Source organism: Nymphalis io, chromosome 6, assembly GCF_905147045.1.
Source record: "Nymphalis io chromosome 6, ilAglIoxx1.1, whole genome shotgun sequence".
Taxonomy (NCBI): Eukaryota; Metazoa; Arthropoda; class Insecta; order Lepidoptera; family Nymphalidae; genus Nymphalis; species Nymphalis io.
This window is the reverse complement of record NC_065893.1, coordinates 9060765-9073194: the sequence shown is the minus strand read 5'-3', so window position 1 is coordinate 9073194 and position 12430 is coordinate 9060765. Positions and strand designations below refer to the sequence as shown.

Below are 12430 nucleotides of genomic sequence, written 5' to 3'. Positions count from 1 at the left end.
TCGCCCTCATAGAATTAATTTTATGACAAACATTGTTGTTCACCCATTTTTTATCATGACGCATTAAAAACAGTTAAAAGAAAGAAGATGCAAGAGGACTGCGAAGAGCCCAACATGTCTGAGCATTCCCAATAGTTAAAGAAGATTTTGAATAAATCAATGAAGATTCCTGAAAAAAAAAATACTTATACTATACTATTTTGCCTACAATAAACAAACTTCTACGTGGATACAAGAAAAACACAAAAAAAAAAAATGAAAATGGCACTAGCTATCCAAAGCGACTCCAAACGATACCTGGACGATATCTGGGATATCTATCTATGCATACTGATCTCTATATCCCAATTGACCAATCCAACAGAAACAATTCTATGATTTGAGATCTAATAACAGGCACCACATTTTCCTTTTTCTTGCCAAATAGATGTATTACATATTTAATGGGGCAAACGAGTCAAGAGACTCTAAAAAACGTAAGACATGAAAACCTTTTCAGGCCTATGCACCCCAAACGTTGGGACCTAAGGGTTATATCCTTTGTGCTTGCACATTGGCTTACTGGTCCTTAAATTCGCAACGCTAAGTACTATTTACTTAACCCAGTGTTGACGATAATAATAATTATTATTATTGATATTAAATTTGTAATTATATTCAATTTCACTTACATATTTTATTAGAGATGAAGAATAACAAAAATTAGGATAATATTAAAATATGTACTTGATAAGACCCTGACCAAACAATACCAGAAATAGAGTACGTAGAACTTCTAGGAAGTCAGCTAAGGTAATTGCAACGTAATAGCCATTCGATTATATTAAAAAAGATTCTGGATTATATTCTCATATGATAATAATAATTTTCCATGAGAAGTATATATTTAGACATTTTTATAGCACAATAGGTACTACTTTCGTTCAAATTATTTATATCAGCTTGTAATCTACAACTCTAAATAATTTCTATAACGTTTTATGAGAAGCTTCATGTTGGTGTTTTGATTATATAAAAATATGAGCACTGCCCATTACTTCAAATATTTTATTTATTATCATTTGTGAATCCATAACTTTGTATTATGTTTGCTAGGAGTATTATACTGATAATTCACCGACAACCTTGTAAATAAGTCACTGCCACGCACATTAACATATACTTAACCGGTTTATTATAAACGCTGTCTATTTTTCGTTGATGGGTATTATTCTTTTAGTCTGAGAAATAAAAATAATAAATAAGTCTATTTTGTATTTAAAGTTTAATAATATTACACTAAGCCTCTAATCCGAACAAGTTTAAATAAATATATCTCGCAAGAAGTCACGTTTTGAATAAAACTGATAGAATAAATAAATTAATACAAGCATACTATTTATTTATTTATTTATTTATTAAACCTCTTTTAGAATTTTAGTAAGAAAATACAGTAAAAAGTATCTTTAAAATTCAGATATATTTTATTAATCGCATAAACTTACCTTGATCAAAATAGACTGGTCAAATTTTGTTACATCGTTCGATCAAGGTATACAAGTTGTTTAAAAAGTAACCGCACGTGTATATTAATTATATTTTATTACACTGCAATGATATTATTTAAACTTAATTTAAGACCCACAAATGCGTATTTGTTATGATTAAAAATATGTATCTTTACAAATTTCATAAATGAAACCTAACATGTTATGTATTTACCTCAAGATAAAAAGTAAGCAGTTTTTTTTAATAGTATTCATGTATATCTAATGAACTATATTCATACTAGATAATATTATAATTTAACTCCTTTGTTTAGCTTAACTAACACATAACACAATTGTTTTACTTTAGGTTTGGAAAAAAAATATTTACTTTTATAATTAATACAAAGCATGCGTATTGATCGCAATGATTTGAATGATATTATTCTCGTAAACTGAATAATTATATTCACAAATAATAAATAAGGTTATGACTATCTAAGTTATAAGAAACAACATAGGAAAACAATAATTTCAAACAAAATCAGTCATAGCTTAATTAATAGGTAATTTACAAAATAACAATACATTTTAAGTATATTTAGATATTACGCAACTTTATCAATGCCAAATTACCAATATGTCACCTATTTCTTAAATTGTCTAAAATATTTATCACAGGTTTGTTAATTATAGAATTTACACGAGAACCATAAACAAATTCAAGGTGTGTGAATTGTACAGATTCATTTATATTAATGAATTTATCTACGGTCTTAAGTTTGCTTTTCAATATGCCTACATCGTCTTTGTCACTAAACCAGTCAACTTCACTAACAAAAAGAGTCATTGGTACACTTATCAATGAAACATTGTAGTCAGGTGGTGATGGTGATGAGTACGTTTTCTTATTTCTTTCTATGCCATAGTCATACCTTTGAAACCTTTTATTTGCATATCCCTGAATAAAATGAAAAAATGTCTTTGACGACGAACCGGCCGGTATGTGACTAGTTATTACGGGCAAACGATCTGGCATTAGATTCGTAATTTTTTTTAATCCAAAGTCTATAAAATATTCTAGTTCACATAACAATCTAAAAGGGGAATTTACTTGACACACGTTGGCATGATATCTATTCAAGTTATAATTAAAAGGAAAAACTTCGTACACCATTTTACTTTTAGCATACAACGTCAAATTGTCTAAGTTACGAGAAAAAAGATCTATTAAAGGAAACTTTGAATATTTCATCCATGCTACCGGTGCCAATAATATAGCATGTTCAATCATTGAGTTATATTCGGGTAGCATACTGCACATAACAAAAAATACAGTTGTTCCTTGAGAAAATCCAATATATGTCAGTTTTGAGCGATGTGTTACGTAGAGTATATAGTCTATTGTAGCAGGAACATCCAGTGATCCTATTTCTTCGTATGAAAAGTCCCAGTACTGCCTTTGACTAATTTTTTTAGTGTATTCTTTACTGTATCTATTACCTCTTGCATTAAATATCCAAACATCAAACCCTGCCTCTGCTAATAGAAAAGCTAAAGAGTGTTTCGGTCCAAGCACCAGCCAGCAGTCAGAACTGTCACCAATTCCATGTACCAGCAACACAGGTGGCCCTTTCCTTGGTATACGAAAACTTCTCAATTTATATCCGTCTTTGGTGACTATGATATGCTCTTCTGCAGAATAATTGTATTTTTGCAACAGTTGCAAAGAATTCAGAAAAACGTCAGAATTGTTATTATTTTCTTCATTTGCTTTCCTTATATTATTGTAACTAAGCAGAGGTGTAACACCACTAATGTTTAAAAAAAAAAACACAATCCACATTATTTTCGCGTAAAAAATATTCATTTTTGTATATATGGTAGGTGTAATACATGTAACCGGAATAGCGAAGCTAAAGGTAATGACACCGAATGGCCAAAGTCAATGTTAGTATGTCGATAATTAAATTCATGAAAACAAAACTGGTTGAGCTTGATATCGAACTTGGCATTGGTAAAGGATGGTAATGGATAATCAAGTGTTAATAATATGTGATTTGTTTATAAATATTTGGTTTAAATTTTTAGCGGTGGAGTTATTCTTATATTTACATTATTAACCGACTTTAAAAAGGAGGTGGATATCGATACGGCCTGATATTGCGTATTATAAAATATATATCCATAACATTTGTTAACCATCAAAAGTAAACAAAACTATTAACAAAAAAAACCGAATTGAAATTGTCTTTTAAAAATACTTGTAAACTACGCTCAAACCTTATAATAATAAGGAAGCATTTAATTAGGAAAAGTATCTAATAGAATTATAAACACTATGCATTCGTGCCAGCTCTAATAAAATTTAATTTAATTAGAAGAAACAAATCTGATACAAATTACATCATTTAGTAGACATACTAAATGAAATAAAAAGGTTCTTTATTAATCACTAATTAAACAAAGCATATTTATAACTATGGTAGTGATATCTGTAAAAGTATTTTTTTTCACGCATATACTCATATTATAAATCAGCTTGAATGCGATTTAGCTTACCTACACGATTTAATTAGGTCTTCATTCCGAAATTATGCGTCGGATCATATTATTTTGCCAAGATTATCAAATACGAATATATGGCGAAAAAAATTATCACGAACATATTATCTATATACATGAAAGCTTTAAAATTAAGTAAATATTATTTATTGCAAATATATAAATACTATTTATAATTAACAATAAACGTAGAATAGCTCTCAAAGGAATTTCAAAACAAAGAAATTAACCAATGTTAGGATGTGGTTCTAAAAATGTTGTTAATCTTTTTGTTATCATGCATATCAAATCATAAACCAGCAAAAAATTTAATAAAAAAACCAACAGCGTTAAATAATTTAAATCAGTCATGGCCATTTTATTTATCATTTACCATTCGTAAATTAACAAAATAGTAGCTCAATGACCTTTCATAAAAATGAGATAGAATATATTCGCAGCTATATAAACGCGTGATCTTGAAACTATCAAGATCACGCGTTTTAAAAAAAACAGTTGTACATTATGTTATGCATATACTACATTTAAAAAAATATAAATTTTATTTTTATCTTCTAGAGCATATAACACTCACAAAATCAATGTCGGTCTAGTGACCGAAGCCATGCAGATCGTATGAGGTCCTGGGTTCGTACATTACTAAAAAATATTTTGTCAAGAATTAGAATTAATTACAATCAGTACCAGCTCGCAGCTCATAAATTTATAGACTAAAGCCTAAAGCCGTTGATAGGTTCGTGCCGGTATCTCCGATCTTGTCGGAATGCCGTCTCATCTGACTTTCAAAATGAAGATAACACCTGTTTGCGAATACTAGTGCACTAATCTTCTACACATAGTTATTTAAGAATTGGATAGGAAAACTCAAATAGTATGTTAATATTATAAAGAGGCAAATTTTGTTTGTTTGTTTGTAAATTCACGAAAAATTATTAGTCGACGGTCTGCGACATTCATATAACTATTTTCAGATGAACCTTATATATATAAACATATTTTGAGACATATCATGTTATCATATTCGAAGAGCGAACTGTCCGAGTAATTTCCAAATATATACAGAAAGATTTAAAGATCTCCAAAATATTTAAAGAAAAATTCACGACGGCTGTTAAAATATCAGTCTTTTTAGTTGCTTAATGGATATTATATCAATCAAATTAAATAGAATATTTTTAGACAAATATATTGTAAAAGTATTTTTGAACCGTTAAATACTACCAATTTTTCCAATTAATTTCTGTTTTAGTTTCATTTATACATTTTGGAGATGTTCTCGTTTTACATATTATTCGTGTAAATAAATTCGTACCCTTGAAAAACGCTCTGAAATGTCAACAATATCATCTCTGATTACTTTTAACCTTGACATCATAATCGTGTCATGTTTAAATATAGCTCATAAAAAAACAACCTCCTCTTTTAAAAAAATACTAGCAATTCGAAAAATAATACTAATATTTACATACACTGGGCTATAATAGCGTTAATAACGGTTACATAAAACATATCGTCAGTGGCAATTTTAAATATGGTCAAAAGTCAAAAAAAATCATTTTATTCTAAGTAACACTTAATATGCCATTGAACCTATTCTGTTCAATCGATTTATATGTAAAGACTATATATTTAAAGATACAAAGAAATAAAACAAAGATTAACTTGATTGACTGCCTGATGATTAGCTTTGTGCAAGCCCGTCTACGTAGTGTAACAAACTGAATCTATCATATAGGCCTCTGCATCTTTGACAGATGATTTAAGCGGCATCGCGAAGGCACTTGCGTTCATGACTGAAAAGACCAATGCGAGAGAGGATCCTTCGGCCGCACTTCCGACAAGTGTATGCGCCCCCAGATGGGCGGGGGTATGAAGCCCGCTCATGACGCCTAGTGCGTTTTTCTTTTAGTAATTTAAACCAGGCATTGTCATGCTTTGATTGACCTTCGTGAATAAGGCGTCGCCACTTGGCACCGTCCTCTGCCAGTTCCTCCCATCGATTGCTAGGGATGTTAAACGCAACCATATCACGCTTAGCGCAATCTTTGTAACGGAGCACAGGCCGCCCAACAGACCTCATTGCATCCACAACCTCTCCCAGTAGTATTTGCCTTGGAAGACGAGTCTGCCCCATTCGATGCACGTGTCCCAGCCACCGTAACCGTTTTTTTGAGAATGGCCATGATGCTAGGCAGCTGTGCCTCGCCTAGAACAGACTCGTTTGTCACGCGATCCTGCCATGTAATGCCCAGAATGTTCCGAAGACAGCGCAAGTGAAATGTGTTTAGTCGACGTTCTTGTTTTGCGTACGTTGTCCACGTTTCTGCTCCATACAAGAGTGTGCTTAAGACACATGATTGGTAAACAAGCATTTTCGTTTTTACCGTAAGGTGTCTGTTATGCCAAGCCCTTGTACAGAGCCTCCCGAACGTAGAGGCTGCTTTGCCAATGCGGAAGTCGATCTCTGCATCAAGCGAGAGATTGATCGACAAATGCGACCCAAGGTAGCAAAATTTGTTAACCACCTGTAAAGGTGCGCCGTTAAGCAAGATTATTGGTTGCTCTAAACATCCTTGCGCAAAAATAAAGGTCTTCTTGCAGTTTATGGACATTGAAAAGAGGTCGCCCTCTCTGGCAAATTTGTCCATTAGACTCTGGAGTTGAGCTTGGTCATGAGCAACGAAGGCACCGTCGTCAGCGAAGAGGAGACTATCTACAAATAGGTCCTCCCTGTGGCGTTTGGACTTGATCATTGAGATGTTGTACAGCCTACCCTTGGTTCGCGTGTGTAAGTGGACGCCTTGCTGTTCATCTCCAAAAGCAACCTTCAGAAGCACTTCCGAACAAGGTGGGGGCCAGTGCACAGCCTTGACGAACACCACGGCGTACTTCGAATGGCGTGGATGTGTTGCCATTGTGCAGGACGGTGACTTCCATATCTTCGTGGAACGATTACACTATCCTTAGGAGTTTTGGGGGGCATCTAATTCTGACAAGAAACGAGTACAACCCCTCTCTGCTCACGGAGTTAAAAGCCTTGTTTAGGTCTACAAATGCAATGACTAGGGGGGTATGTTGCTCCCTACACTTTTCTTGTAGCTGTCTGAGTGAAAATATCATGTCGACAGTTGACCGTTGGGACCTAAAACCACATTGTGCCTCAGGGTAAACGCGGTCAGCGAGCCTTTGTAGTTTGCCTAAAATGGCCCTAGCAAAGGCTTTACCGACGATGCTAAGAAGAGATATTCCGCGGTAACAGTTGCAGTCGCCACGATCGCCTTTGCCTTTATAAAGAGTGACGATGTTAGCATCTCGCATATCCCGAGGGACGTAGTTTTCTTCCCAGCACTTAGCCAGGTGGTTATGAAGGATGGTCAAGAGACACTAATAAATACAACCGACAGAGATTTTTGTTTGGGTGACGTAAGCCCTAACATTTATAGTGCGAGTGAGTATAATATATGTATGTTTGGAAAATCGAATAATAATTCGGAACGTGTAAAAAAATTATTTTCTATTTTAAAATTACACGAATATCTAAAGGGGGAAGAACAGGTATCAATCGAAAACATATGTGCAAAATACTGTGATATCTTTTATTTACCTGGAGACAACTTGACTGTGACTGATATCTATAAACATACAATTACATTAAAACCCAATGTAGATCCAGTCTATGTAAAATCATACAGATTACCCCATTCTCAAAAAGTAGAAATAAAAAGGCAATTAGATAAAATGTTAAATCAAGGAATTATTGAACCTTGTAAGAGTGAATGGTCAAGTCCCATTCTACTGGTACCTAAAAAATCGGAAAGTAACGATAAAAAATGGAGATTAGTAATCGATTATCGTAAATTAAATAATTCCATAGTTGATGATAAGTTTCCTTTGCCGAATATTACAGAAATACTCGACTCTCTTTCAGGTTGTATATATTATACACATTTAGACTTAAATCAAGGTTTCTATAATGTAGAATTAGATCCAAATAGCCGTGGGTATACAGCATTCTGTTCTGGTCAATACCAGATGACCAGAATGCCAATGGGTCTTAAAACCAGTCCCAGCTCTTTCTCTAGAATGATGAATATGGCTATGGCAGGCTTAACATTTGAGAAATGTTTTATTTACCTTGATGACATCATAATTTTTGGTAGAAATTTAGCAGATCACAATAAAAATTTAACGGAAGTATTTGAACGATTAAAACAAGTTAATTTAAAGCTAAACCCCGATAAGTGTACATTTTTAAAAAAGGAATTACTGTATTTGGGTCATGTTGTATCTGGAGATGGTGTTTTACCGGATCCTGAAAAAATCAAAGTCTTACAAAATTACCCTATTCCTACTAATACAGACGAGGTAAAACGCTTTGTAGCATTCGCGAACTTTTATCGTAAATTTATTCCAAATTTTGCAGAGAAAGCTTTTTATTTAAATAAATTATGCCGTAAAAATGTACAATTTCATTGGAGTGACGAGTGTCAACATTCATTTAATTCATTAAAACAAGATATGATGTCACCTCCGTTACTGCAATACCCAGATTTTTCTGAAAGTAACCAATTTGTAGTTCAAACGGATGCATCAGGTTACGCTATAGGAGCCGTACTGTTCAATAAAAATGGTAAACCTATAGCATATGCTAGCCGAACTTTAAATAGAGCGGAAAAAAACTACCCAACAATCGAAAAAGAATTATTAGCGATTGTATGGGCTGTTAAACACTTCCGGCCTTATTTATACGGACGTTCTTTCAAAATTTATACGGACACAAACCTCTCATTTATCTTTTTAACATGAAAGATCCTTCGAGTAGGTTATCGAAATTTAGACTTGCGCTCGAAGAATACAGTGCAACGTCTAGCTCGTGCCAAGTTGCTAGATTCGGGACAAGCTCCACTGCTTCTGGCTGAATATCCACTGGGCACGAGTAGAGCCCCTTGTAGTATTCTACCCATCTTGCCATCTGACGGGTGCTGTCTGTTATAACAGAACCGTCGGTTTCCTTGAGAGGTGCCGTCTTTTTTGGAGTAGGTCCAAGAGCTCTTTTGATGCCCGCGTACACCCCACCAATATCCCCCACGTTTGCGCACGCTTGGATGCTTTGACAAAGCTCTGTCCGATACGCATTTACAAAGAAACGCGTGCTACGCTGGAGTGAAGCTTTTGCCTTCGTGAGATCTTCACGCGTCGCATCGCAAGGGTTAAGGTGAAAATTTAAAGCGGCTTGGCGTTTCGAGTCAATCAAGGGAAGTAAGTGCTCCTCGTTTTCTTGAAACCAGTCGTAAGATTTTGCCTTTTGATAGCCAAAAACCTTGCCTGCAGTGTCAGTGAGAAGAGACTTGACTTTTTCCCATTCGACTCGCGCTGATGCCGTACTGTCTCAAGTTGCAACTTCTTCGCAGACGAGTTCCCCAAATGACTCGACTACTTCCATGACACGAGTCTTGAAAAGATTTATCTTTTTTCGACCGAGTGGCTTGGAAGAATGGACTCTGCTAGGGACAAGTCGGACTTTAGTAGCAACGAGGCTGTGATCGGTGTCGCCATCGGCACTGTGAAACGCCCGCGTGTGGAGCGTTTCCCATAGATCCCTCCTTCTTGTAAGAGCAAGGTCTAATTGGTGCCAGTGTTTAGATCGAGGGTGCATCCATGAGATTTTCCGCATCATTTTACCTTTAAAAAAGGTGTTGGTAATACACAGCTGGTGCCTTGAGCAAAACTCCAACAGTCGTTGTCCGTTGTCGTTAAGCTTGCCTATGCCATGTGCACCGAGGCATTCAGGCCAGGCTGATGTGCCCTGACCGACGCGGGCATTAAAGTCACCCAAAATGTGCAGTCTGTCAGTTGGATTCACCCTGCGCACTGTCTCATCGAGCTGGCCGTAGAATTGATCCTTGGTCTCAGGTTTAGAACTAAGCGTCGGTGCGTAAGCGGAAATTAGCGTGACAAAGCCGCTTTTTGTGTTTAGACGCAAGACCATAATCCGCTCGGAAACACCTACAGGTGTCTCTATGGCGTTGATGAGATGGTTTCGAACCGCGAAACCTACACCATGCTCTCGTGTTTCCAAGGAACTCTTGCCCTTCCAGTAAAAAGTATAGTTAGCTTCACGCAAAGACCCTTCGTCTTCAGTTCTGGTCTCTTGTAAGGCTACAATATCGATATTGAGCCTTTTAAGCTCCACGTCGATACTGTAAGTTTTGCGCAGTTCTTGGGCGCAATCGGAGCTTCCGTAGGTGTTAGGGAAGCCTGTCCTCATCGTTTGGACATTCCATGTCGCAAAGCGCATGTAAGCAGGGTTGGTGTGGGTTTTGAGATTTTTGTTCCTTTGAGCAGGTGGTTAATGTCACAGCGTCAACGTCTAGCTGTAAGGCTTGTGTTCCGTTCACCCAGGCGGAACAAGTTAACGCTGAGGTGGATCAGTACCTTATTGATCGGGGGCTGCCCGACTTAAAGCAGGCGGTAACTGATCAATGGATCTACGATGGATCCTCTTACTGTCAAGAGTGGCCCCTGACGTCCGCACTTACGCCTATTCGTGCTGACTTATAACCGGTGACTGCCACTCTCCGTGTTGTTTTCTACCTTCAAGACAGGTGAGCAAAGTGTCCTCTCCGTGGATGCTGCTACGCCTGGGCCAGGCGACTTTATGGCAACACGGGCTTGCCCAGTACCCATGCCACCCTCTCGTCCTCTCCAGCAGGATCCGCAGGAATGACGAGTCAATACGTGTGGTGCTGCTTAGGCCGCAGGTGACTGGCTTACGCCTAAACGAAGGCACCGCTCGGGTTTAATATTAGTTTTCCTTCTTTTTTAGAGACTCGGTGTTGACGTCTCTGCCGTTGGGACGTGGGATCGAGGGCGTGTCGCTGGGATAATTTTGGGAAACAGCGTATCAAGGAGAGAGAGGTGAGGATACTGTGATCACGGAAGATACAGGAATGTGACACTAGTAGCTAGAGCAGTCCGGGGTCGCGTACCCGTAGTGATTCCAACCAGCTATCGGACAGATAACTGGTAGATCCACCCTCTGGACAAAAACTGAATCTATACCTATAACAAATATATATACACATATATATATAATATACATACGTATATACACACACACATACATACATAGATACATACATACATGGACAAGAATGTTAAAACATATACACATTTATGTAGGAAACGTTCGTGTAATCGAACTACCCCTTGTCGGGAACGTTCATGTAATCAAAACAGGTTACCTCGCGCCGGGACCGTTCATGTAATCAAAACAGGTTACCTCGCGCCGGGACCGTTCATGTAATCAAAACAGGTTACCTCGCGCCGGGACCGTTCATGTAATCAAAAACAGGTTACCCCGTGCCGAATGTCATAATCGTCGCCAGGCATATATAGGGGCATGGTGCTCGACGACTCCATATACTCCATATAGTATGTCGGTACCAGACACCCAGATATGTATTGGTATTGTATTTGGCGACGAGGACATGCGATGGCGCCGTCGCGCGGCGGCGCGCTAGATCTTTATTAGTTACATATTGAAGAATGACACCGGGCGGTGCAGCTGAGCGTGTGACACCGCGATGCTGCTAGCTCTGGTTGTTAATCCTTAAAATTATATAAGAATAATAAAATAATAATGTTGCATATCAAAATGAATATATATATACATGAAATGTGCGTTATGCACTAAATTTATATAAATGATTATTATAAAAGACGGTATGTGGGGCCGTCATGTGAATGAATGTTCTCAATGAGACATTATATATATTATATATAAAAATATAATGTATAAAAACAATATAATTTATGGCCAGGGTTTACCTTGATAACCATATAATAAGAATTAATACAACATAATTACGGTTGGGTGGTAGCCTTGTAAATAAAAATTACTAATTATAAAAACATATGTACTGTGGGCGATACATACTGATGATCAAAAGTCATATCGATGACTATTAAATATATAAATTAAAACAAAAATATATAGGAAAACATATATATATATATTATAGAAGTGCTCCTTCAATAATAATGACGTAAAGGGCGTAATAAATAAGCATATTGCTTATTAACCTTATCTTACATGTTGCAGATTCTTGTGAATCGTCAGTGAAGCAAGTTCCTGTAACAATATCTAAAACTGTGTCGATCGACGGATGCAAGTTCGTAAAGCGGTCGTTTAAAAACTCTTATAAATACTTTTAGCAACAACCAGATAAAAATGGAGGCTGTTGGTACGATCACTCTAAATCCGGGTGACGATTAATATGTTTAAAGATTATTATTATTGTTAAATAGCAATTATTGTACTAAGTATATAAGAAATGATCTCAAAAAGTGCTTTTACATTACCGAGTACTCATAATGTTATTCAGAAAAATGTTACT

General features: G+C 36.3%; 1 protein-coding gene across 1 annotated transcript; it reads right to left on the bottom strand.

Moving 5' to 3' along the window:
* Positions 1 to 2109: 2109 nt before the first annotated feature.
* On the bottom strand, positions 2110 to 3481 carry LOC126769233 (lipase 3-like). Its single transcript, XM_050487870.1, has 2 exons — positions 3475 to 3481; positions 2110 to 3230 (listed from the first exon to the last, which is right to left on the bottom strand). The coding sequence occupies exons 1-2, from the start codon at positions 3479 to 3481 to the stop codon at positions 2110 to 2112; spliced, it is 1128 nt and encodes a 375-aa protein (XP_050343827.1).
* Between the last annotated feature and the right edge of the window lie 8949 nt (positions 3482 to 12430).